The sequence below is a fragment of the Mchenga conophoros genome, linkage group LG22 (assembly GCF_057382185.1).
Source record: "Mchenga conophoros isolate Kocher_MC1m ecotype Shallow Benthic linkage group LG22, M_conophoros_male_GT1.1, whole genome shotgun sequence".
NCBI lineage: Eukaryota > Metazoa > Chordata > Actinopteri > Cichliformes > Cichlidae > Mchenga > Mchenga conophoros.
Genome location: NC_140546.1, coordinates 22664494 through 22692110, shown reverse-complemented (window position 1 = coordinate 22692110; position 27617 = coordinate 22664494). Strand labels below are relative to the sequence as shown.

General features: G+C 42.1%; 2 protein-coding genes across 14 annotated transcripts in view; one reads left to right on the top strand and one right to left on the bottom strand.

The window, feature by feature from the left end:
• The window catches only part of ppp1r9a (protein phosphatase 1, regulatory subunit 9A), a 53166-nt gene extending 36763 nt beyond the window's left edge, over positions 1–16403 (bottom strand). The window contains exons 1-2 of one of the 6 annotated variants that reach the window (XM_085261401.1): positions 16276–16403; positions 8213–9728 (exon numbers count right to left, since the gene is read on the bottom strand). In XM_085261401.1, coding sequence (XP_085117527.1) covers positions 8213–9589 — 1377 coding nt within the window. In that variant the 5' untranslated portion in view covers positions 9590–9728; positions 16276–16403. Of the gene's footprint in view, positions 1–8212; positions 9729–11109; positions 11569–13587; positions 13742–14036; positions 14297–16275 lie in introns of those variants that run through there. The other 5 variants (XM_085261403.1, XM_085261402.1, XM_085261400.1 and 2 more) reach the window with 5 other exon arrangements.
• Positions 13662–27595, top strand: sgce (sarcoglycan, epsilon). 8 transcript variants are annotated; one of them, XM_085261410.1, is made up of 13 exons: positions 13664–13802; positions 15829–15936; positions 19165–19287; positions 19487–19644; positions 20079–20151; positions 21930–22128; positions 22628–22790; positions 22896–23110; positions 23580–23606; positions 24036–24224; positions 25945–25988; positions 26505–26542; positions 27203–27595. In XM_085261410.1, exons 1-13 carry the CDS (start codon positions 13754–13756, stop codon positions 27251–27253), a joined length of 1437 nt encoding a protein of 478 aa, XP_085117536.1. In that variant the 5' UTR covers positions 13664–13753; the 3' UTR covers positions 27254–27595. The 8 variants fall into 8 exon arrangements, 7 of the variants coding, with proteins under 7 accessions (XP_085117541.1, XP_085117536.1, XP_085117537.1 ...); XR_014890328.1 differs by having other exon boundaries at positions 13677–13802; positions 15826–15936; positions 26359–26542; XM_085261411.1 differs by having other exon boundaries at positions 13677–13802; positions 15826–15936; positions 26508–26542.
• Positions 27596–27617: the final 22 nt, after the last annotated feature.

Sequence of the window (27617 nt, the reverse complement as noted above, 5' to 3'; positions counted from 1 at the left end):
GCAGATGCTTGGAAAATGTAAAGCGATAAAGCTGAGGCCTCTTACTTAGTAGAAGAGCCTCAATCTGTCCTTGTATTTGAGCGCTTATGCAGATTCAAATGCAAGTACATGAATACAGATTCCTAACAATATGAATAGTATTCATGTAGGCTTTAGATTAAAAGGCCATTGCACACACACAGAGATGTGTAGATGCAAGCATACACACATGGCAGGGAATCATCCACTAATGAAAAGGGCGGGAGTTCATATATACTCAATCAACATCCAAGACATTGGTTTTTGCTGCTAAATGATACCTGTCAGCCACCTCAGCTGGTCTGTAAGGATAGCGGTTGGGTTGGCCTAATAGCTCCTATGATGACCGCAGATCAGCCAAGGGATAATACTGAGACTGGAATCTTTAAGATGCTGAGTCTGGAGCCACAGTAAATAAAAAAGAAAGACTATATCCACCGAGAAAGAGAGAGAAACCGAATGACTCATATGATTCATGGTTTAGAGCAGCAGCAGACACTGAGGCCATTGAACAGTGAACAGGCAATAATAGAGAAATAAAGAAAAGAAGATGGAAAAAAAAAGCTGAGGAGTGGGTGATGCTAGGGGTAATTTGCTCCAGGGCTGTTTGAGTCCTTGCCTAAGATGGCACGGCATGGCGTCCAGTCACGGCGAAAAGCCTCTGATGGTATTAAACTGGGCCTTTGGTGAATTGGTGCCAATGCTGCCACCCGCCCTGCGTCTTCCAGACAGTGGATGTTGCCCAGGGCAAGACGAGGCTGGAAAACCCAGGAGAAATGTTCCAACTGGTGTGGCATGAACCCAACAAACTCTGCAGTGGATAAACTACAGCCTGGCTCTCTCTCTCTTTCTTTCTCTCTTTCTCACACACACACACACACACACACACACAAAAACTCATAGTCTTCTCTGCTGCGACACCTCAGCGTATTTGCATTCCATTACTTCTACCTGTGGCCACCCACACAGACACATTCGCACGACGCCAGGCTGGAGAACTGACAGGTGCTGAAGAAAGTGTCTGGATACTGAGGGGACAAGACAGTCGCTGATGGTGGAAATAAATGAATGTCAGACTCAGACTGACAGCAATAAAGAGGTGGGGATGGGAAGAACAGGGAGCGAGAAAAGAGAGGAGGAAACATAAACATTCAGTATACAACTCTATATAAAGAGAGGTGAGAACATACAGGGATTTACAGTCAATTCAAGGCCAGCCTCTCTATCTTCTTGACATATATCCTCCCTCATCTGGGGAAGTGACACTGACAGGGAATGCCACAATCACATAAGTCAGCGTTTCTTTTTTTAACTTTAGACACCGCTTCTGCATACAAAACAGACACACACACACTGTTCATACAGGAGGGCAAAACTTTTGATTTGTGTTGTCGTTTTAAAAAGCTGATTTTTCATCTGCTGTATCTACAGCGGGCTTGCTTTTCCTTTCTATCGGCTACTGCACAATACTACAGGGGGCCGCTACTCCCACCAACACCTGAGTCAAGGGCCAAATACAGGACAGGAGACAAACCTAAAGGGAAACTAGACAGAAGAACTAGCTTAAAACAAGTGCATATTATCATATACAACGAGAGGGAGGAAGAGATTAGAAGTAACACAACATGTTGCTTGTTAAAGCACATGCCCACTTGCTATGCTATGTAATTCATTAGGCTGCGATAATGGCTGTGCAGAGAGTGGGACTGCATTTCTACGAATCATAATAACTAGTCTGTGTGATCTGGACTGCTGTGAATGAAGCACAGAACCCTAAAATTATCTTTGTTTGTATCAGCAGATCTCAATCTTGTTTCTGACTCATAAACAAGCACATGGTGATGGTGCGGCAGTCAGAACCTTCCTAAACACGAGCTTAGCAAACGCTGAGAACATTGTGTCACTGAGATGCTGTGTTCTCTGCAGCTTTTTTTTTTCAGCAATAAAAACTGACAGTGCACTGGTAATATCATTAGCACGTGGCCAGATTGGGTAGGTGGGGGGTTGGTTGATAGTTCATGACACAGTCTGCCGTGTGGCAAATGACCAGCCTCAAAAACCGCAAGGCACGTCTCGCCTTTCCCGGATCATTAAAAATGCATCCCCCAGGGAGGATCGGGTGGCACCGAAACAAGCAAACAAAAACACAACTGCATTAATAATGGAGTGACTAAGCTACAGGCACGCACAAAATACACGCATGCCCAACATCCGAGTCAAGAGTAGTTGTTCCTGTCAGAGGTAAGAGAGGAAGGGAGTCATGATTGTTTTTCTATGGACAGCATAACTGCTAAAGAAAAACAGTACTTCACTGGACAGCTTGGTTTGAATAAAACACTGCTTGATACATACTTTCATATAGGTTTTGATACTTTGTAACATGTAACATTTTTGTAACTCTGGTTTAGTTACAGCTTTACCCAGCTATGTAGAAATGCAACAGAGTTTAGGGCATAAGAAGAAATCTGAGGCATGCTACAGCTGAGATGTGCACAGAAACAAGAGACCTACCAGAAAACCTTTTAGTACCAGTCATCAGCTGGATTATCAGTTATATTTTTGTACTTTGACTCATTCCTGTTTTGGAAATAAATGAACTTAAAGTACTGCGCAAAACACTTGAGACACCCTCCATTTTTTATATTTTGCTTCCAAGGAGCCAGAATTTTATTTTATTTTCTTCATGTATTAAGTGAGGTTGAGCAATTATTTTCCAGGCTTTTTTGAAGGTCTTTCAAACTTTGTTTTTAGACATTGGCTGCTTTTTAACTCATTTTCTGTTCAGTCCTAGTACCTGAGCATGTTTTTTGTTGGTTAAGTCAGCGGTCCCCAACCCTGGGCCTCGGACCGGTACCGGTCTGTGAGTCGTTTGGTACCGGGCCGCGAGAGTTGAGGCTCAGGTGTGAAATGTATGGTTTTCAGGGTTTTTATTGGTTTTCAGCGTTATTTTGTTATCGTTTTTATTGTTAACTCGGTTTTCCTGGGTCTTTTCACTTGTGTTATGAATAAATCTTCTTTTTTTCGGTACCAGTACTAGTTTTATTTTGTTGTATTTATCCGCGACACCTTAAAGGCCGGTCCGTGAAAATATTGTCGGGCATAAACCGGTCCGTGGCGCAAAAACGGTTGGGGAGCGCTGGGTTAAATCACTTAATTTGGATCTATGAATCACTCAAGCTTTCAAAAAGGTCTGCAACCTAAAGGATGAACCAGTTCTGTGTCTACACATAACAGACAGCTTAGCAAAGAATCAAATTCAATTGGTATCTTTGGGCACTTTATTAGCATCCTGTCACAAAATAATTTGTTCAAATTTCTTTAGTTGATTCTATGAAAAATGTCAAAGATAAAACAGTTTGACAGGTGCAAAATGGTATTTTTGCAAAATGATTACAAAGAGCTGTTAGGTGTAAACTTTGTATATCTCAGCGTGATGTGCAACGTGTCCTTAAAAAACTGGGGAAACTGGAGATGTGGCACGCAGAAGAAGAAGTGTCAGGCCTAAAAAAGCAGATGACGGTTTCTGAAAGTCATGTCCTTAAGAACGAGGGAAAAATCCAGTAAAGACCTGACGCTGGACCCGAGAGAAGCTTCTGGCTCTTCAGCTGATCCATCTACTGTTCACTGAAGCTTCACTGAAACACACTGCCAGCGCAGTAAAAGCATACCTGCACAGTGGAACACTATCAGTCACAAATTAGCATCCCTGGAGCCCTGACTGCAACATTATTGCAGCAGTGTGGGATCATCTTGACAGAGAATGTAAGAAAATCAGCCAGCATCCACAGAAGAGCTTTGAATGTCAATTCTTGAAGACTACTGAAAGAAGCTTTCTGAGTTCAGGCTATGGTGAAGAATAAAAGTAGTCAGACCAAATACTGACTTTCAAGCTTTGTTCAAGCTACTGTCTTTCCATGTATGTCTTTCAAAGTCGCTGCACATATTTCCCATTTTCCTAGAAAAATATAAAGAAATGAGGGGTACCACTAAATTCCACAGTATCCTAAAAATTGAATTTTGGTTAAAAAGACATCCACTAAAGCACAACACTATACTGAGGAAGATTAAGCTGTAGCAGTGCTGCTGCAGACTTAAATTGTATTTACAAATTCCTAAATCCATGTCAGTGCTGGATCCAAAATTCAAGCAATGCTGTTACACATACAGTATATCATCACTCAGAAAGACAGATTGCACTAAAGTAGAATAATCCTTTCTATCAGAAAACATGGTCAGAAAGCAAAGCTCCTGGCAACAGGCCATCTAATTTGAAATGGTCTTACAAGACTGCATTAGTTGATGCTCTAGATAAGGATGTTTTTGGGGTTATGCATGTTTTCTGTTGATCTGTCTGAATAACAACATTGTTGGACAAACTGTCAAATACACGAGGGAGGACTAGGGCAGAAATTACATCGTGACAAAAAGTCTGGAGCCTCCACTGTCATGTACTGTATTAAGGGCAGATAAATGAGCTCCAAAATTCTCAGGAGAAATAACCCTCTCTTAATTCCTTGCATGCCTGACGAATGGCACCGAGACAGCGTAAGTTGTGTATTTTCTCAGTTTTTCAGCATCAGCAACTTTGTCTTTATGTTCTTTCATGCTTCAGTAAAGTACAAGATGAGTGTGTGAATTGGTTTTGCCTGCAAAACGCACACAGCAATAGTACGCAGAGAAAACGTGTGTAGGTGGTTTTTGCAACCAAATGTTTGCAGAAGGATCTAATCTGCAAGTACGAACATATCAGTTGGAGGCAAATGAGCCAAAGAACGCCAATTATTTCATGTATATACCTTATCCTTTTGAAAACATAAAATAAAAGCTCCATATTTATAGTGCTCATCAAGAAACACACAGATGTTTATACTGAACATAACCATCCTTTTTATGCTGTAGACTATACATCTTTCAAACTAGGGTAAAAGGCACCCAGAAAAATGCATCTACAAACACTTTTGCAACACATAAAAGGAGTGACACACATCCATCGTAAAGATTAAAGCTCTGAGTCAGAGTTGTGCTATCATTCCACTCAAGGTACAGAAGCAATGGACAAAATGTAGATCCAGTAACAGACAGCATGCAGAATGGAGTGGGTGATTACACAGACGCTTCAGTGGCCATTTAACTAGTGCTCTACTCACCACATCTGTTTAGTTATATTAGGATACTGCAGTGTTGCAAGTAATGAAAATGCAATCCCTCTAAAGGCAGAAAAAAGTCATCAAAAGGTGATATAAACGCCCTTCGTTCAGACGAGTGGTAAACAAGAGGAAACTGACAAAGCAGACAGCACACAGAGGTCGAAGACTTCTGTTAAACTCCTGGGGTGCAGTTCAACAAAACAGGGAAAGAAAATGCACTCATGAAAAGGAAAAATCAACATGTAACAGATGTTTGAGCTTTTAGGGTCTACATGTAGTCAAGGCTTGAACATTTCAAGCCTGAGAGGACTAAGAAGGTGAAGTGAACACTGGTTGAGATCAGTCACCCCCAGGCAGTCATCAAAAATTAAAAGAACCTTAGTTACATTCCTATGTCTCCATTATATCCTCAACATGACACCAGCTGCAAAGAACACACAGCAGTGGATTAGTGCATTAGAAAACTGGATCTACTTTAATACAGAAGTCTGTCTGCAGACTGGACAACCCAACCACAGGTTCGAACGTCAAGGATAAAACCACCTACACTTCAATGAACATAAGACCTGATTTTCTTCTGTGTTCGCCTTGGATAGCTCAAAGCAGCCATTTCTCACTGGGGCAGTGAGGATGTAACAGCTAGACTTTGCAGCCATGGAGGCAACTCCGTGAGGCGGTACTTACTGTAGACACAGCAAACTTCATGCTAACGGCATGATGTTTGCCTTGTTTTCTGTTGTAGCACTCAAAATTGTAGCATGATAAGTTATTCATTATGAAAAATACAAAAGAAATCTGAGGATGAATACCACTCGTCTGAGAATACTTGTTAATACACCAACTGAACACACTTAGACTTTTTCGGGGATATCACTAAAGTCATTATCCGAAGCCAGACATGAATATCTGGTGTAAATTTCATGGCAATTCACAAATCCTTTTTCCGGACTTAAGCGGAACTGGAAAACAGACCCTGCTTTCCCGGCTTCACAGAGATTGATACAATATACTTTTTTGCAGCTGCTCTTAACTCACTCTGCATATTCACAAAGACTGAAAATTGATTGCGTGTCATCTATTCTCTGTAGCTACTACGAAGATTTTTTTTTTAAAAAATTAAAGATTTTATAAGCAGGTCCATTGAAATGACTTGATGGGCATGTCTAAGCAGTATTACACAAATAGAGGGAACATTATGTATTAGATTATTAGACGGCTTTAAGACCCTCTTCTCCCACAGGGGTCAAGCTGGACTCGTGTGGGGCTGGGGGCTGAGAAAACAGCTTTGTCTCTTTCAGTTTACAGAGAGATGAACAAAAGACAGAACGCTGTTTGTTTCTCGTGTACTGAGAGGAGGTGGGGCGTACGATGGAAAAGTGGGAGGGGCGCATGTTTAATTGTGTGTGTGCGTCTTTGTGGGGTAGGGGGCAGCTTCTCTCTTGAATATTCCATATGATGAATGAGCGTCAGTCCTTTTCACGGGAAACAGAAGCCTTGAAGTTAAAGCCAACAACAGTGCATAATCTACGCCTCTTCAACCTGAATACGAGAACAAGCTGTTTAATGTATTTACTCGTTACTTACTGGTTAGTGAAAGTGCAAGTTGAAAAAAGCAATGCCATTTTTTTTCTTCACACACACACACACACACACACACACACACACACACACACACACACACACACACACACACACACACACATATACATAATAATTAAATATAAACCTATTATCATATTATTTTAATTTAAATTAATTTCCATCATGGAAATGCTTGCATGTGTGATGAAACCTGAGAGGAAAGAAGAGAAAAGAGCAAAAGGACCAACTTTTCAGAGACAGCACACGGTAATTAGTGAGCTAACATCACATTTTTCTCCACAGAATAACTGGACTAATTGTTCTGGTTCATTATAACGTGGTTATAAACCTGTGGATTGTTTGCATTAGCTTGAGTTAGATTTACATACAAGAACTTAAATCTCTCAATCATGACTGTGAGTTTTTAAGAAAGCTTAAAATATGAATATATATATATTTGTATGACAAATTGAATTAAGAAGATCAAACTGGTAACAAAAGCCACATTGCTAATTGATTCTAAATACTTGAGGATAAAGAAGGAAAAATATTTTCCATAATCTCCCAAATCCAGCTCCCCAATCCACAAGCAACACTGGCTGCATTGTGCCCAACTCAATACTGAAAACAGCAAAATTCTCCACTGCAGATGAAACAAATACCATAGTACAGATAATTGTATTTACTGGAGAAGAAGTCACTGTCTACAGAAACAATAACCATTTTCCATTAGCAAAAACGAGATTTTCTATAATTCTATCCACTGTGAAAGCAGAGTGGGATCAATGGTAAAAATGCATGTAATCTTTAGCTATGTCTACTGTAACCTTGCATAACACATCAAGGTTAACCAAAACCACACATACACAAATACAGACACTACGGGTCCACTGTGTGCTGAATATACAGAGCATTTCACAGATATGTGAAGACTCCATAGTTTCACAAACAACTCCCCGAGCAAAGAGGCTCCGAAAGATAAAAAAACAAAAAAAAAACACAGTATCTTGTGTGAAAATTGTGTGGGTGCAGAACCAGCATGACTAACACATGCATAGATGTTGTGCTCATGAACATCAAATGCTTTGACCCTAGCATCACAAAATGGCCACAACCTTCAACACCTATAGCATCCAATAATGTGATATTTTACCTAACTCAGTATACACTAAAGGAAGAAAATGCCAAATGAAAAAAGTCAACTAGGGTCATGTCATTTGTCATGTTTGCATAACCTCATGAACCTCATGTGTTCAAACAACAAAGCTAACCACAAAGAGTAGTTCAGTGGTAACTATAAATACAAGGCCATAAAAAGAAAGCTCTGAATACTCTAAACTATTAGCTCTCTGTTGTTTTAACCTACTTTTGATAAGCACTGCACAAATGCTTTTATGCCGGATTGCGTTCAAATGTGTTTACACAATTTCGGCTTTCACAACACTTTTGTGCAGCATTCGGCTTACTGTAATAGGAGCACTGCTGAAGCGAATCTTCCTCTTCGGAGGGATGTCCTCTTTGTTTTCTTCCGCCAGACCAGGAATCTCTGTCAGATCGGACCCCGGGTCGTAGACGATGTCCTCGTCATCGTCACCGTAGAGGTCATCCTCGGGATCCGTGCAACTTTCCCCCCAACCCTGGTAACAGGCGTCCCCATCTGCGTTAAAAATCACCCGCTCATTCCCAGTGTATTCCTCATCAGGCTCGTCCAGCTGGTCCTTGGAAGATTTTTCTTCCTTTGAAGCATCTCTGTCCTCTTGGCTTTCCCTGGTGGTCGGCAGCAACTCGTAAGTGGTATCCTCTAAAGCTTTGTTTGTAATTACAGCACCATGTGTAGGTTTCGAGGATTTGGAGGTTCCTAGATCCTCAGTTTGTTTTGTTGTGTCCTGCGGTTTCTCCTCTTCTTCACAAGAACCATTAATCTGGTTTCCATTGGTGGAAGCACCAGAAAAACGCTGTCCTTCTCCCACTGTAGCCTCTCCAGCTTTGTCTTGGGTTTCTTCCTTTTGTGGAGCATCTTGTTTGCGCTCTGAAATCTCTACTCCAGGACTCGGGCTCAGGAGGTCCTCCGAAGACGAGGATGTGGGTAACTTGCCCCCTATCCTGTTCCGGTAGGTTCCACGAACTGGAGATTGTCGAAGAGAATCATCCTCACTGACGTCTCCGCCATGGCGCTGGAATCCGTCAGGTGAGTAGAGGGCTCGTCTGCTGACTCCTCTATATGAAACCCCCTGGTTGTGGTGGTCAGCGTTTTCAAAAACAGCACTGAGTTGGCTGACAGTTGGGGAGGATGCCTCTGTCCTGGAGCACAGAGAATCCAAGGAGTCTGTACTGCCTCGGTTGGACCTCGCCCCTCGCCAGTCATCGAGGTGCTCATAGGAACCCCTTTTATCACGGCCGTAGGGAAAGACTGGTGATTGGGACTGGTCGCGTGACTGTTGTTCAAATAGCTTTCTGGTTTCGGAAAACTTTGCCCCGGCACCTCCAATCCTTTCTGCTGATGAGGAATGCTGAAGTTTTATCACTGATCCATCAGCCTTATTGACGAAGTTTGTGGGCTTCACCAGCTTTTGTGGTGAGGATTCATCACGACCCCTAGTCTTAGCAGCTGCATTCTCTGACCCCATTTGCATGAACATGTCCTTAATGCGACTGACGTGTGTGCCATACTGGCGTCCCCTCGGTTGTTTCACCCGCTCGAGGTCTTTGGGCTTTGAGTCTCCATCGAGCCGAGGCTGGTCAAAGGCCTTCTTGAGTGCCTGAAACTCAGCCCGGTAGGCGTTACGGTGGGGGGAGGCACTCCGGAGGCTGGTCCTCTCCCCCGAGGCCTCCGTTTTCAGCATGATGATGCCTTTGGATTCAGAGGAGATGTCAGCATTGCCTTGGCCGCATTAGAGCACCGAAGTGAGGTATCTTGTTCTACTAGTAGTGCCACTCGGTCTGATCCAGCTATTGTTATAGTTCCGTTAGGCCCATTCATACCTGTAAAGATGAAAGGAGATGTTATAAAGATAGAAAAATGGTTTTGTCGAGTGAAGACAGATAACTGTTTAAACAGGCTCACAATACCATATGGAGTCAAAGTGCCTCCTTTTGTCAGTGGAGCTTCATGATCAGAATGATGGTTAAAAAGCATGAAAAAAGTCATTTTTACCATCAGCACCACTCTTCAGACACATGAGGGCAAAACGAATTACAGATACTTATGCGTGCAGTAAAAGCTCTCAGTACAAGAGAACTACTGCAGTGATAAAAGCCAATCGGACTCTAAAGGGCCTCCAAAGATGCTGTGTTTAGCATCACGGAAGAGCTGCGTTGCTAACCCTCTTAGATAATAAATCCTTTGATTTGTGCTTCTTTTTGTTTAAAATGGTGCTATGCTCTAGGAAACATGGTTGTTTCCTTCTTCTTTTCTTGCTCTCTTTCCGTTATCTCCCCCACCCTCTGTTTTCCATATGAAGCTGTGACCCTTGTACACTAAGACATCCTTCAACTCTCTAAACCATAACTGACATTATGGTTGTGGCTTCTAAATGTCAGCTCCCAAGCTGAAAAAAAATGTTGCTGGATGCACTCAACCATGTGTGTTGATACCATCCAATAGAAAAAAAAAAGAAACATTTAATGAAAGGCCCACATTTGCAATAATACAGGGTTAGAGCAGGGTAGTCGGCTGGTAGGAGTTAAATATACACCTACATCCGTTAATGTTTAATCCTTTTTGGAAATGCACGCCACAGAGAGTGAAATGAAACATGACACAGTAAAGCTGGGATAAAAATACATTATTAAATAAAAAAATAAGGTCCATCTGGGACACAGAATCCATTAACCTAAGTTGTGCTGTAACCCGCAGCCTGGATGCTATAGATGCATCAGCAACAGCAGCGGTGCCTGAAAACTAAACGTCCTGGCTCAGTATTTAATATTCACTATGCTGGACTCTTGCAGCTCAGTGTTAACACCTATGTGAAATGCTTGCGTTAAAAATATTAACAACAACAATAATTAATCTGAACTTGGGGATCATCTTGTGCTTTGCACCCTCTGAGGATTTTACGCAGGAAGATAATGAGGACGATAACGTGAGAGGTGAAATATAAATTGAGGCTTGTGAACATTGGGATCGGTGTCAGTGGGATCAGACAAACAGGCGCACATCAGCCACACCGCACAGTACATGACAGCTCAGGTTCCCCCCCTTCTGACACCGTTTCACGCGTATTTATTTACATTCTTCCAACTGCAAATTTCCGCGACATCAACCTCTAACCTTTCTCAATAATTGCAAAATAAACACAAGTTAACCTCAGATAACATCGAGGTTGCTTCACTGTTACAAAAACAAAAGAGTCAGACTTACATTCATGGCTCCGGCTTCGCTGCACGCGCCGCACACATAAACTGTAATCCAGAGGGGAAACTTGCGAGAAATGCGGATGGTCTGCTTGCAAAAGCTATCGAAAATAACATTTCTATTCCGAGCCCGTAAAAAGCCAGCCCGGAGCGGAATCGCCACTAGAAACGTTTGGACATAACTAGAGCCGCTATAACGCCATTGCATTGCAGGCAGTGGGTGATGCTGCCAGTCGCACAATGGGGGTGTCGGTGCAATTTGGGAAGCTCATCTCACTGAGAGCTGCACTGTGGCAGCATTTGCAGGACGGCAGAGTCCGATGTCCGTCTGCAGTGTGGCAAACTGAACTCGCTTAGCTGCAGCGATAGCCGGCGATTTGCGAATGTAAAGCCTCATGTGACAGGTGTTAAAACCTGAAGCGCAGCAATGGTTTGGTCCGATAATCTGCTGCGCGGAGGGGGTTTCAGCGAGCTGCAGTCTGGCATAAATACCAACACACAGCAACTGTAACTTCGCTGGTTCATCAGTGGGATTTGGGTGGGGTAGAGAGGGTCAAGGACCACTCTGACTGTGTGATGCGCGTTCAAATAAGGGTTTCCAAAATGTGGTTCGAGGACCAGAAAGTGGCCTTGAGGAGTTTACCTGGTTTAAGTTTAGAGAAACAAACAAACAAACAAAAACAAGTAAAGTTGGATTTCACTCAAAGTTCAGTCTGATGGCAGAATTTGAAGAAACCCTTAAACTGTTTTGTCCATCGCTTGTATTACTATAAATACACATGCAGCTTTTAAGTCTGACTGGAGAAATGTATAAGGGGGCAGTTTAATCAAACAGCTCTGAGCGCCATCTCACACATCCACCATGAGGAACTACATTAAAATTGCAATGATCTCTTTAGTTAGTCATCTCTCTCCTCAATTAATTCCTGAGCATTCATTTTTTTAAGCCCCATTAAAGAAGATCAGAGTAAAAAAAAAAAAGAAAAACTATCTGCCTGGGTTGCATTCAGTCAACAGACCCCACCAAAAGCACAGGACTTAATTCATGTGATGAAGCGCTAGAGAAAAGGAAGCTTTGTAAACATCCAAATGTGTGATTATTTTTACAAACAGCACCAAGTTACATAATTGCTGTTGTTATGTTATAATAGACGGCATTGTTTCTTCTAACTTTATGAAAGCACAAGCTGTGTGCGAATTTGGATGAGGCCTTCTGAGGAAAAACATTTGCTTGTTCAGTCAACATTTAACCAAACCATACTCGGTTAATACAAATGTGAGTCGCAGATTAGAACATGAACTGTTATAAGTTGATTTGGGACACTTCACACTTCAGATGAATTTTCAATAGGCCTACATCAGTTTTGAATTTAGAAAGTGCATTAAAAACAAGTCTTATGCTTTGGCATTACTGCAAGAAACACAGTCTATGCAGTGCATACATTTACTAAACACCCACCACTGCTGACGAGAGGATTTTGCACCCCCCCCCCCCCCCCACCCCACTGTTCAAAACAAGCCAATTGAGGACAATTACAATTTAAACTGATGTTCACTGCTACCAAAAAGAACCGGATTGGACAGAAATCAGTCTAAGTCCGTATCAAATTAGACACACTGGGGCCTTAGCTTCTCTCCAAGTCACAAATTCTGCGCTTTCCTCCATTTCTAAGCATCATCGTACATCCACAGACCTATAGTGGTTGTTGTGATACATTCATACCCAGTCCAAACACTGGCTATGAGAAGATGTTGCTAAGCAACCTAAAAATAATCTTAAGGGGATAAAAGGGGAGGGTGGAAGAAGAAAACAGCCAGGAACTGCAGAACACAGAGGATGGATGGCATCATGTCTATCGCCACTGAGAAAGCCAAGAATCCAGTCACAAATACGAATTTATCAATCAAGAAGCATCCCAGTGACCACTGCTAGTATGTTAGCCAGAATTAGGAGGCTATTCTGCAATATCAAAGTGCCCTCTCAGTGGGAGCTGACATCAAGGGAAGCGGGGGGGTTGAATTAAGGCTCCTTTAGTAGATGTGATTGGGAGCCAAGGGGGCCAAAACATGACCATCTGTCTGCTTGGACTGTCTCTGCAGGGGGGGAGGCTGGACAGATTGGAGCAGGACTTTCCAAACATGCCTCTGCTGCTTACAGCTGTGCACAGGAGGTCAAGCACTGCTGAGGTGACTTGCATGTTTTTAAGAGGGTGTATCTGTGTTTGCAAGTCCTGATCCAAGAATAAATCAACCCCCCCAAAACACTAAAAACTGTGACTTTTAGTGGGAGGAATGCTTTATTATGACAAATCCCATCAGTCTGAATACAAGAAGCAGACAGATAAACAGCAAAGCACACACACGCACACAGAGGCAGCCACTCCTTGCAAGCAGCCAGATATAATCTAACCGTTCCGAGAGCATCACACAGAAACATTTGGTAAAGGCGTGGCGCTCCTATATTCCGATTCCCATCATGTTTTACCATGTTTTTCCATCCAGATGTTCAGCCAATGAGCGGTCCTGCTGTGTTTTCCAGTGAAGGCAGGAGGAGGCGGAGGGAGGAATGCTGCAGGATGCTTATTATTATGGCTGTCAAACCCAGTGGCGATTAGACAAAGCGGTCCTGTTTAATGTAAAGATTCGGGGAGATGATTTGCACCATGTCCGCCGCAGCTGTCGCGGTATGGCTTGGTACGGGTACGTATCGACTGAACTCGGGAAATATCCCGACATCTTTGAAAACGGTTCGGCTCTGGTGAAGTATCCGAGCTAGTTAGCTAGCCAGTTAGCTAGCTGCCGTTGAGCATTTTTTTTTCCAAGAGGCTGAGGAGGAGACAAGAGGAAAAAATGGCTACCAATTTGACAGCTAGACCGTTACACGTTATGGGTTTTCACAGTGCACTTAGTGACAAATTGTGTTCTCTACGGTACCTTACATTTCCAGCTGTTAGTAACAACGTTTCTCTTGCTAGCTGTGTTTCTTGTCGGTCGTTATTTCAGCCTTTTCCCCCTCTTAGCGCAGGCCTGGTTTATGTAGAACAGGTGTGTTATGAATGCCTAATTACCTAGCTCCTGATAGTTTAGCAGCTCAGGTTATCCAAAATTTAATGTAGGGAATAGGTTCGTTTATTTCAATACACTGCTCCTAAAAGTCTGCACACTCATAGCTGCCACTTTATTAGGTACTAATAGCCTATATAGTCTCTGCAATGAGTCCCACCTCCATGAAAGATGTAAGGTTCAATCACTGACCTAAGCCTGAGATATTATTGTGGTTACAATCTTAAAAGAAACATATACATTAGATTTCCATATCAGTATAGCCTGGAATCAGCAAATGTTGTTAAAAAGTGCCTTTTGATAACAATTAGTTATCAAAAGAAGTGCTGAGTAATGGATAATGTCATCTCAGTGCCCCAGTTTACTGCTATAACACTGGTCTGCATATATACGTCATTCTTTTTGCTACTGGGAACTTAAGACCAGCTCTTTATTTTGCTTTTTTTTTTTTTAACCCTGATGATGACAATTTTAATATCCATCCATCCAGCCTGTCCCAGCTGCCACGGGGCATATGTCAGGGTAATGGCACATGGCATGAGCATGTATTGAGACTGCGGTTTGGGAAAGCACTCAGAGGGGACTGGTGGTGGGTCCCGGGCCGGGCAGATTCCCATGTAGTTATGAAAGGCGAAAGCATTGAAAAAGAGAGGGAGGATTTTTACCGACAACATCACATGGATTTTGTCAGGATGAGAATGTAATGTAATAGAAAATTCTTAACAACCTGGATGAATGCTTCCCATGCTTGCTTCCTTTTGAACCCATCCTCAAGCACCAGTTGATGGATTTCAGGACAGACAAAAACACCTTCCTTAATTTTGGCTTCACTTTTCTTGAAACCAAATCTTTTCAGTCCAGTTGTCTCTAGTTGTCAAATACTTGCGATATTATAACTAAAACAAGGAAATGAGACATTCCACATGAAAACAGTTTTCAGATTTGGAAAATAGCAAGTAGAATTTGTTAAAGTGCAGGCAAAAGAATCCCAGTAGCAAAACACTTGTTGACCAGTTTGTTTTTTCAGGCTTTGATAAAACGTCAAAATTAAGGGGCCCATTCACAGCACTGTTACTATAGTGTTAACTAACATGAAGAGAGTGGGATATTTTACTCCACAGTCAAAACACACTATAGCTTTATACACAGAGACCTAATACTCATAAATAGAGAAGTGCTATTGAGTTTGAAAGCGGAAGGGCTTTCAAACTGAGAGCTAATCCTTCACAAAGGCTAGTGTCCTGTTGTGCAATTTTCAAGATAGTGTCAGGATCTGCACTGAAATCTAGTGGCTTCTTCTCTGACCATATGCCACCTCTCCAACAAGCCACATTAAATTCAGCCTGGCAAATTGCTTGATATAAATGCGGCAGTCTGTAGTGCAGTATTTGTTGTCAAGTCAATATGCTTACATTTTGTTTTGCACTTTGTCTAGATTGGTTTTAACATTTTGTGAAAAACGCCTACGTTAATATTTTAGAAAACATTTCAAACTCCTCTAAAACAATAACTATGACAACAGGCTTTAATTAATGTTGGACGGGTGCAACAGACTGAATCAGATTTTTGTCAGAGTGCTTTAAAAACTGGGTGTTGTTGTTTAAATTGCTGCTAAAAAAAAAGAAACTTGTTCCATTCATGCTTTTATCCATTGATCCAGTAGTTTGCACTGTGCATGCCTATGACACGAAACACAGCGCTTTACACGGGAGAAATGTCCGTGTGGAGCAATCCGTGGCCTTGAAGCAGAGAGCAACCGTGTCCAGAGACGGTAAGTGGGTGTGTGCAGTGGTGCACGTCATGTGTTGACCCGCTGTCCCCCTCCCCTCGGTCATAACACAGTGACACGCTCAGCTGGTTCCCCATTAATACTGGCATTATTGTTTTGAGTTGTCTGCTGGCCCCCAGACTTGGCCCACTTTCTTCTGCTGTAGCTGCACTTTAATGAATTTGAACGTCATCTAAACCTTGTCCTTGCTAGAATTAGAATTCCTCCTAAATCATTAACTATTACAGAAAGCAATATTTATTCTGCTTAACGTGATGTCGATACTTTGCAGCACTGTTTTAAAGCTAATGAGCACTGTAGATACATTTTTTATTTACTTACATTTATTGAGCGCGAGAGGATGGAACCGGTGGTTTCTTGCCCGCCCTTGTCTTTATCCGTTGACTTCTGCTTGTTGTGACACCAGCAGCGACTTTCACTTCCATGTCTGAGAACAGGTCGATTCTCAGACTCTGTTGGCAGAATACTACAACAGTAGCGATCCTTGTTTTCTGGGCTTCCCCGCTAAACACCAAAGGAGCACATGCATTCCTCATGACCCAGACTACATGTGCACATGAAGCTGACTCAGCAGAACTAAAGGACATCCTTCTGTTGTCTCTCATCTAGTTTGAGGCCTCAGTTAGCTGGAGCCAATTGAAGGAGGGAGGTTTACTTTTCTTCACGTTGCCAATGGCATTTTTAACTAATCCAATGTCAGTCGTGACATTATCCCAGTCTAAGGTCAGCCCAGAAAATCATAAAGTTGGTTAGTTATTTCCACCACCCCTAAGGCCTGTCAAGCATCTACTATGGTATGATGGCATGTGGGTTAAAAAATTAAAAAGCAGTGTTTGAATGATTTTAAGCAATTCATAGAGAATATAGACGGTAGTGCAACATTTCTGTTGTTGGGGAAATCTAGCTTCTTATATGTGTTGTCATGCACATCTTGCCTCACTACCTTTGTCCTCCAACTGAAACTGCTGGGTTATTATGCAGTGGACAGTTTACCATTAACCTTAAATTGGTGATGTATTGGTGTACGGTGGAAGTGCTGCTGGTCATCAACTCGAGAAGGCCTGGCAGAAAGTCATCCTGCTGCAAATAAGCAGATCTGATGCTATTAGCAAATCCTCGGTGTAGCTTAGTTAGTGATCTCTACTTACACTGGCTGAGCCATAAGTGGAAGCTGCTGCATTGAAACATACTTAAGCTTCACTGACTAAAAAATAAAATTGTCTTCATCCCTAAATCTTTGTTGTTGGATGAAAAGGTTTAATATCAGTAGGTTAAAACACTTCGTTTTTTCTTGAGGCTGTTCGAATGTCCTACATCTCCCATCTCCGAATCTCTTGCAAATGTTCACAGCACATCCAGTTTTGGGCTCGGACTAAAGCAGTGTAGCCAGGATTTGACCTTGACCGGCATGGTCTGAAAGTGGTCCTTTGTGTGGCGGAGAATTAATGAGGCCCAATGTGTCACATAATAGAATCCGAGGGCGTGCATTCAGCTTTGAGGATCGACCGAAGTCATCAGCGAGTAAGCGGTCTGCTGAGACTGAATGATGGTTTATTTTTGGTCTCAGACTAACCCAGATCCTAATGCGATGGGTGCAGCGGTTGCGGTGAGAAGAGCCATCGCACAGATTAGTCATGCCCAGGTGGTTTTCTTGAAAAGAGATGTGGTGGATACGACCTCAGGTTGTTCATCTAACACCACATTTAGCAGCCGCTAAATGCTATTGATTGTATCTTGCCGTGACTGAGCCCTTGGGGGCTGTAGACACATGGTCAGTTCAGCATCTCTGTCACTGACCACAGCTGTAGGAGGGTTTAACATACATGTGGGACTGTTTTATGTCTTTAGAGTTGCAGTGTCTCACTGGTGTACTTGTAGATGCTGAGGGTTTATTAATTAACTGCATCTAATGCTCACTTCCCCTTCTCATTGACATGAATTAAAATGTAAATCCTGATATTACTCTCTTCAGTGCATTCTCCTTGAAAGTCAGCCTGTGTTCAGTGTAGAAGGAGAAGAGTACTTAATATTATGATGCTAATGATAGAAAATGCTGGGTTGATTAGCAGATTAGAAAGGGTTGTAAAACTTGGGAAAACCAGCCACTCTTTGCCCGTGGGAAGGCACATATGTACATAGAGACTTTACCCAGGCTTTTACCTAGTTGCTTAATGTGTCTGGAGTTGTATGTCCACGGGCAAGAACAGTTCAAACCCCCTCTCTCTCTCCCTCTCTGGCACTTCATAGCACAGATCTCCAGTCCAGTCTCCCTTCCTTCGTCTTTGCAAGCCCTCCTCCCCCTCTTCTTCTTCCTCATACACTCGGCCTCAGTCTCCCATGGTGATTAAAAATTGAGTTCCCACCCACTGTGGCACAGAGAAGGCAAAAATCGAGAACGGAAAGAGAGAGCGAGAGAGGGAAAAAAAGAAAACTGTGCTAAAAAAAAAGCCGTGCTGTACACAAGCAAAAAAAGATGAAGCAAGAGAGGAGGAAGTAATGAAAGAGAAAGACACAAAAGGAGGGAGAGAGAGAGGGAGAGAAATGGGTAAATCACCCCCGGTCTTACATTGTGTAAATTTTTGTTAAGGGGCTACCATTTCCCTAGTGATGCCCTTCACAAATAAAGACTAAATGTTTGTGTTTGAAACGGAGCGGGGGCTAAAAAGACAGCACAATGGAGATCAAGTGGGGGGGAGGGCGTTAAAAGAACTCTGTACAATATGAGTGACTCTCATTACTGCTGCTTTCACTCACAGTACCTCAGACGCTTTCCCTTTCTTTAACTGGTTTTGTCAAGCGCCTCTTATTTACAGAGCTGTAGTCTGTCTGAGCAATAATCTGAGTTTTTCTCTTCACACTTGTTGACGTTTGTGGGAAGTGAATGCTTCTACCTTTACAAGAATGCAGATGCTAGGCAAGAGAAACAGATAGAATAGATCACCGCAAACACTTATTGATTTCACGTTTAAACTAGTTTAACATTTTCTCTTTTTTTCCATTTGCTGTTGCTGGCAGGACATTAAAGTGGACTTTAAATTGGTTAAGGCTATAAATAAAATAGATATGACAGTCTACACAAAAACATTTGGACATAGTGTTTATTGTGTGTACCAAAATATGAAAAAGCACCAAGGTCCACTTTATTGATGAATAGTACGCATACAGGAAATGTTCTGCTTACTTCTGTTGTCTTTAAAATGTGTGTTTCAGTGGTCACCATCCTGTCGAGGTCGCACGCAGACCGTAATGTCTACCCGTCTGCAGGCGTGTTGTTCGTCCACGTTCTGGAGAGGGAGTATTTCAAAGGAGAGTTTCCTCCTTACCCAAAATCAGGTATAACGCTGTCACATTCACACTGTGATCAAAAACATGTTATTATCATGTTTGTATAGTATATCATCAATATATCTGAATATCTAAATACATCTGAAACATTTGTAGAGGTGGTGATTGCATATAAACTCCATAGAGCGCTGCTTATTTCATAACGCACGTTATTGGCCCCCTTACTGTTCCTCTGCTCTGTCTGCAGGTGACCCCAGCAACGATCCGATCACTTTCAACACCAACCTGAAGGGCTACCCCGACAGGCCGGGCTGGCTACGATATATCCAAAGGACCCCACATAGTGACGGAGTGCTCTATGGTTCTCCCACTGCAGAGCACATTGGCAAGCCCACTGTCATAGAGGTGGGTGGTTGGACTGCTTTCAAAGTGAAAAGAGTGGAGATTAAGTAATTTGTGCTGCTGCTTATTTCAACTATGGAAAGTGACTGCTTGTTTTTGTGCCAAAAGTCTTAAGTAAATTTAAAACATTCAATGAAATCTGTCAAGTTGTAGTCCAAGGATGAGTTGGAATTTATTTCACTGAGCCCAGCTGATTTGCATATGTGTTTGGAAGCGACGTAGTACTATGCAGATGCTAGACTTAAATTCCTTTATACTTGTTATGCTTTCCCATAAGCTACTGTACAAATTCTTTTCCCAAAAGGCTTAAAGTGTTCAACGGCGCCTCAGCTGGGTACAGAACCTGGGTCGTGTATCGAGCTCAGCCTTGTCTGGAGAACTGCTGCCTTATAAGCTGGACTGATCTGGGCTTAAACTTTCACCTCTGTGTCCTACAGATTACTGCCTATAACAGGCGCACTTTTGAGACAGCGCGGCACAACTTGGTCATAAACATCAAGGCTGCAGAAGGTAAGAAGAACTTGTACATAAGAGCTTAGAGCAAACTGAGATCAGATTGCGCAGCTTCGCTGATTAAATCCTGGAAGCACACTCAGTACTTGGACTGTGTAATGAGCTTCCCTTAAGAGAAAATGTTGTCTTTGATTACTTTTATCAAGCATAACCAAAAGTTCATCGTTGGTCTTGGAATGTAAATACAGCAGACGATAAAGTAACATCACTGCACTGAGTAGCTGTTCTGAAGCTTTAATAAGATAAGTCAATTTCATGTCAACTTGTCAAAATCTGTGGATGAAGGTTATGTGATACGATCTAGGGCTGCCACGATTAGTCGACCAGTCACAATTACGTCGACTATCAAAATCGTCGACGACTGATTTAATAGTCGACGCGTCGTTTGAAGCTTTGTAAGATCACAAAAGACGCAGGAATAAGTAGTAGGATTTAAAAGTGTAATAACGGACTGAAACAGAAGATGGCAGCACTGCATGTACTAGGATGCCAGGTGCCGCTAAAGCCCGAAGAAGAAGAAGCTGTGTCCCAGAATTCATAGCGCAGCCCAGCTCAGTTTCCAACAATGGCGGCAGCTAGTTAGTTTTAATATTACTCTTATTATTCTTTCTGGGTCACAAAATAAACGTTTAGCATATTTTCAGGCGAGAATGTAGCTGTGTAAACCTCAAATATCTGCTCAGTTTATCAAGACGCCACATATTTGCAAAAGCGCTCTGACGTTTTCGGAGACGTCAGTTACCCACTAGCTCGATAGCTAGCCGGGGGCAAGGCTCACTAGAGCCCGTGAGAACACCGGACACCCGGCAAATAGTTTTCAAACCCACCGCCATCTTTCGCTACTCAGGTTAAACATATATAAGTCACTTAGATAACTTACAAATGTTATTGTTTGGCTTTTTTTAGTATTTTATTTGTTCCTGAGTAAATCGGTTTGGCTGATATTAAAGTTATAGTTTTTACACAGCTGAATAAACGTCAAGCAGACAACTGATTATCAGAAGTGTGAGATGCTTGAGAATATACTCCGGTGTCCTGTTATATTTTAGATAGCAAGGAGTTTATTAAACTTCACCGAAACAATCTGCAAATTTCATTAAAATTTAATAAACTATCATCTTGTCTTTATTTTTAGTTAGCACATACCTTAAACACTTAACGCTGTAAGCTAATGATAGTTATATAAGAGCAGATGCTGCTGGTACGTCCAATGGATGCATGCTGGTACGTTCAATGGATGATCTGATTAGTCGATTAATCGCAAAAATAATCGGTGACTAGTTGACTATCAAAATAATCGTTTGTGGCAGCCCTAATAAGATCATAATGTCTTGAAAGGATACTTGAAGGACTGTATAGTTCTAGTGAAGTGTCCACTTCAGTCAGTCATGGTGAAAACCCCACACAATCCTACCTCAGTTTGAGTTTTCATTGTATTGCTGTGGAGAGCATCTCTGCACCTGCGCTTCTGTAGATTTGCTCACTGCCATATTGACCCATCACAGTACAGGCAGTACAGTATGAACTGAGTCAGGGGGAACGCTCAGCAGCTGTTCAAACTGCTAATGTAACATCACTCTCCCTGTGCTGTGATGTCATCTGCCATCTGGCCCCCGAAGGAAGCAGAGTCATAACAAGGCAGCGCAGGCAAAGCAGTGTCCGGTGGACAGACTGGTAAAAATCAGTGTCAGCTACTGTTACCTCAGCCTGCTGCCTTTAACCTCTTTAAGTCTTTCTCTCTGTCTCTCTGACTGTGTCTTTGTCTCTATGCACAGAGTTCCCCCTGCCTTACCAAGCAGAGTTCTACATCAAAAATATGAATGTGGAGGAGATGCTGGCCAGTGAGGTGCTGGGAGACTTCCTGGGAGCGGTGAAGAACGTTTGGCAGCCCGAGCGGCTGAATGCCATCAACATTACATCGGCACTGGACCGCGGTGGCCGGGTGCCGCTACCTATTAACAACTTAAAAGAAGGGTGAGGATCTGGACGTGGGTCTCATCTGAGCAGAAACAGAAAACATTTGTGATTTTTTTTTTTTTTTAAGTAATCCCCTACTTACATATTTTCCTTTACAAGGATTCAAGGATAAGATTTAGCTCTACTCGGTTCAGCTCGTCTGTGCCAAATCTCTCCATGAGTGACCTCTTCACCTCTCTAAATCAAACAAATCAACAGTATTTTCAGCCCACTCACATTATGTTAACATTAATTTAATTGGGGCTTTGGGGATCCTCAGTTTTCTGTAAATTAGATGAAAGCACGTAGCCGTCTACACCGATATGCTGTCAGTTCCTTTAACTCAGATGGGAATAGCCAACATGAGCTGCCATAAGTTGTTCATCAAAGATTTACGCTGGAACTTGAAAGCTAGCTCTAGCAGAGCACTCAGCAGGAGAGAACACTTGATTATTACAAACCTCAGCATAAACTTGTAAAATTAGACTCCATCTTCTTCTTCTCTTCTCTCCTCTAGCGTCTATGTGATGGTCGGTGCTGATGTTCCCTTCTCGTCGTGCCTGCGGGAGGTGGAAAGCCCACATAACCAGCTGCGCTGCAGTCAGGAGATGGAGCCCGTCATCAGCTGTGACAAGAAGTTCCGAGCTCAGTTTCACATCGACTGGTGTAAGATTTCTCTGGTGAGGATGCGTTCCAACAAATTCACTAAAAATGCATTAAAATGCACTAAAAGTATGCAACCTCTAATTGATCTTTATGTCTTTGTTTTTTTTTTTTCTTTTAAGGTTGACATCAACAAAGTAGTCCCAGTTTACGTTACACGTCCCGAACCCGGAACAGGGATCCTGCCCGAATTCGGGGAGTACAAACCCCCGTCTGAGTCTCTGAAAAGCCGGGACTACTTTTCCGACTTCCTCGTCACGTTGGCTGTTCCCTCCGCCGTGGCGCTAGTTCTCTTCTTCATCCTTGGCTACACTATGTGCTGCAGGCGGGAAGGGGTGTAAGTGTGCTCGGTCTTAACATTTCTATGCAAATTTTGCACCAAATACCCCAATAAGCAGCCAAAAGTGTACGAGAACCATATGAGAGACAACAAAAATAAGCCTGAAAAGCTCAGTTAGCTGTAGGATAACTGAAAAAGAATGGAAATCTGGACTTTAACTGCAGCTTGTCATTACCATGCAGTAGTTAAGTTCCTCATCACTGTTTGTCTCGGGTCTCTGTGACTCTTGTCATCTGCATCTTGATGTTTTGAAGCATAGCCACAACATGGATGATCAGTCATCCTCATCCATCGTTTACAGGCTGGGATAGACGTGTGCCTCCCCTCCCCTTTTTATTTTTTCACTCAGTGTTCCACATCATGTCCACCTTGTCTTTATCCAACAATCCATTCATTCACTTGTGTGCAGATGTTGCTTTACCTATTAATATTAGTATTTAATTCATCCATTTTGTTTTGTTTCTAGGGAAAAAAGAAACATGCAAACACCAGAGTAAGTGTTTTACCTCTCCTGTGTTCTTCTTTTAAATTTTATTTCTGTTCCCTCTCCCTCTGTTTTTGGTTTGCAGTTTTGGTCATTTATGTTGTCATTCATGGCTGTTTCATGTCCATTCATACGCTCATACGTGCGTTGGCATTGGCATCCATTCATTCAGTGGGCTGCTGAAAAAAATGTAATGACCAGCTGTAGGATTATCAGAACTATGTACTCAGCATTACACCTAAAATTTAATTCAAACAAATGGAAAACAAACCCCCAAAAAAGAAAAAAAGAACAGCAGTAGGTGAGGTTGGATGTTATAGTTCTGTTTGTGCATGCACAAACTTGAGTGCACATCACTTAAGCTTTGATGAGACAACCCCCTACCCATGACACAGAAACGTGCTGCAATATGAATTCACTGCTTCTCCCCTCCTCCAGCATCCAGCTGGTTCACCACAGCTCCATCCAGAAGTCCACCAAGGAACTGAGGAGCATGTCAAAGAACAGGGAAATCTCCTGGCCGCTCTCTACGCTGCCCGTCTTCAACCCAGTCAGCGGCGAGGTGGTTCCACCCATCCACCCCGACAACTACGAGACCACCAGCATGCCGCTGATGCAGACACAGGCGTGAGTTCAGGGATTTGGTGGGAAACATAAGACGGATGGATGACTAAGTACTAGAGATGGCACGATACCACTTTTTTATGTCCGATACCGATACCGATATCATAAATTTGGATATCTGCCGATACCGATATGAATCCGATATAGTGTTTTTTAATCAACAAAACTGTTTTTTAAAATATCTTGCTGCATTTTGCAAGTCTGCAAGTTCATACTCAAGTTTAAAACAACAACTACACTAAAGCTATTCTGTTATACCTGTATACAAAAAAAATATTTCATAGTTCAGCAATACTGATCAATCTAATAAACTTAAACCTACACCATCCTCCCTATTCTGGTATTTTAAAGAGTACTTAGCGTAAATATTAAGCAACCTAACTAATAGGGTTCCAACTCCCAGCAACAACAAAAATAAATAAATAAAAAATAGGGAACCACCCCTCACGCGCCACCTCATGATGCTTAATCGACGTAATCAACCTTAATTTGATGCAGTGTGAAAAAAAATGCACAGAAATCAATTATTTTTCAAGAAATATTAAATAGATTCAACATCTTTCTTCAACAAAATTGCAGACTGCACAGATGGTACCTTCCCAAAGGAAAAAGTACTATAGCTTACTAGGGTATATATATTAGACTTAATAGTCACTATATACAGTAATTGACTTCTATTCATTTTACATCAAATTAAAACTTTGTGTGTCAGATAATTATTTATTAAAAGCTAGACATTTTAAATGAGAATAAGAAAGAAAAGTATGTCTTTGTGCCCCCTTTTCCCAGTTAATGCCCTATCGGCCCCCCTGGCTAAACTTTGCTAGATCCGCCCCTGCACAGTTACCAGCGTCAGCTACGTAGAAAAAGATCCTGGTGTAGAAAGTAATATTAAATAAATTCTAACAACAGCTTATCAAGCTTAAACGTGCTGCTGTTGTTCAGCCGCTGGTTTCCTCTTTCTGGTGCAAAGTGGGCCAAAAACAAAGACGGACTTGCGACAGAAAAGCCGATCAGCTGATCATTTAAGCAGTTTCACGATTGAAGTAGCAGCCGGAGAGCGAGAGGCAGTCGCTCGTTAAGCTTAACGCAGGAATGCTTTACAAACATTCAGAGATGGACTTACACACTTGCTTTACTTCTCTCGGGGATAACTTTGTCGGAGATGAAATGCCAGGTTGCTAGCGAAGCTCCAAATGCTATCCAGACCACCGACAGGTCCCGCATGCCACAGCCGCTCTATCACGTGATGCATACTGCTCCGACTGCTAACGTTCTGAGGTGAGTTACGGCGTGTTGCAAGTTTTGTGAGGTGCTTTCGTGATATTTAATGGATCGGATTACATTTTTTATTTTTCTCCGATATCCGATCCAGTCATTTAGGTCAGTATCGGACCGATACCGATACGTAATATCGGATCGGTCCATCTCTACTAAGTACAGCCACACATACGCCCACACTCATTAGCAGATGCAGATATGAGGCTTATAGGTGTTAAATGGAAAAGTTGGAACAATGCCATGTTGTTTCAAGCACTTTCCAACTATGTGGTGTTTACAACTATAGCTACAGAAAGCAAGTCAGGCCTTTGGAAAGTACAACTAGAGCTTAAGAGCTTCAAGCTGTCCCATGATTTCTCTTAATGGGCTTGAAACTAACAAAAAAAAACCCCAAACATTTTTATAACATGCTTTGGCATAATATTGTTGTTTATGATTTCAGGAATCTGCAAAACCAGATTACGATACCACAGCAGCGGCCATCAGGTGAGAATCTTAAGACAGCCGTCTTGTAATATGAAGCAGCTGAATGATTAGAACTTTCAGGAACATATGTCAGGAGTATATTTCCAGGAATTCTTTGAAATGACAGATGTTTAACAGCAGCTCATAGCATAGAGTCAGCATACCTGGATGTCTGCTATTGGTAACACACTCTCTCTTGCCGAATGTTCATCAGGACTTCAAGTACAGTAAAGCATGCCTCTGAAGGTTTAAGCACCTTCACAGTAAAAATGACTTACAATTCACTTGCCTTTATATTACTTCTCACTAAATTCAGTTCTTGGACTATACTGGCATCAATAATGTGAATCCATATAAAACCACTTGGCTTCATAGTTTCTTATAACTTCAGTCTGTTCCTTCTGCATCACTGCACGTTATCATCTGCTGCATGAGCCGACTAATGGTGACGCTGGCGTGTGAGCGCCCTCCTGTGAGCACGGGTATCAGCTGCATGATGCACTAACCGAATCCTCTCTCTGTTCACTGCTAACAAAGAAGATAACTATGTCATGTCAACATTTCGAAGGCTGGAGGTAGGTGCTGCCGGCTGTTCATGATTTAAAGCTGAGATAATTTGGGATCCAAGCAGAGAAGCTGCAGGAAAAACTGTAAATGTTCAGATTTTTCATCTTCTCCATATTTATTTCACCATGCTAAAAATGGTTGTGTTGCAAAATCCAGAAGACATTACTCTTGAGAGAGTGGTCTGAAGTAAAATTCTAATTTCTCCTCTGAAATTCTGGATCAATTGTCCAAAAATTAAGTGAGCATCATCTGTGGACTTTGTTAATCTTGAGGTTATAAACTTCAAAACATGATCAGTCTACCGTGATGTGCAGTGTCTCATTGTAGTTAGGCATTTTTATTTTGCTAAATGTCAAATCATGCTTTAATAAGCTATTTAACACCTGCAACTAACTGCAACTGTGATGCTTTTGCAGGCCTTTAAATTAGACAGAGCATAAAATTATGCTTGCAAGTCAGCTACTGTAGGAAGGGACCAGGCAGGGTACAAACTGTCAGTCCTAGTTGTCAATAGCATGCATCAGTTACCAGCGAACAATAAGCACTAACAAAGTGTGTGCAGTCTGCTTGGATCCCAAGCATTGCTGCTTACATCTGTATTTAGTGTTAGATTTCTGGAAGTTTTGTCACGTCTCTGTGGTTCAGCTGTTGCTTTCACTGTGTTCCAGGTAAATGGTATTCCTGAGGAGAGAAAGGTGGCTGAAGCTCTGAATTTATGACCAGAAGCACCAGTGTTGCAGCTGCCCCTCTTCCTTTGTCCTAAAATTTGTGCCAACCTGCATGTGTTAGCAGTGAAAATTTTATCGTCCACTTGCGCACTTGCACCTTGACTAGTGAGTGTGAAAAAGACCCGAAGAGCTTAGCCGATTATAAAGATAACTTAGACTATTTTGGAATATCCGTTTAAATGTTTAAAGTGTGATTAATATGTTTGTATGTCATACTGCTTTGCCCAGCGGACCTCTCGGGGCGTAAGGGTGTTTTATATTGAAATGCTTTCGTCGCCATGTGTTAGAACATTTGTTCAATGTGTCATATGATAATAAACTCTTTCAAAATAACTTTCTGTCCCAGTGGAAAACA

What these genes read in the sequence shown, in the direction of transcription:
- sgce (XM_085261409.1), top strand. Translation starts at nt 13,754, where the DNA reads ATGATTTGCACCATGTCCGCCGCAGCTGTCGCGGTATGGCTTGGTACG. An exon ending in ACTGGTGTAAGATTTCTCTG is followed by an intron (nt 22,791 to 22,895) that starts GTGAGGATGCGT and finishes TTTTCTTTTAAG; the next exon opens with GTTGACATCAACAAAGTAGT. An exon ending in CCGCTGATGCAGACACAGGC is followed by an intron (nt 24,225 to 25,944) that starts GTGAGTTCAGGG and finishes TTATGATTTCAG; the next exon opens with GAATCTGCAAAACCAGATTA.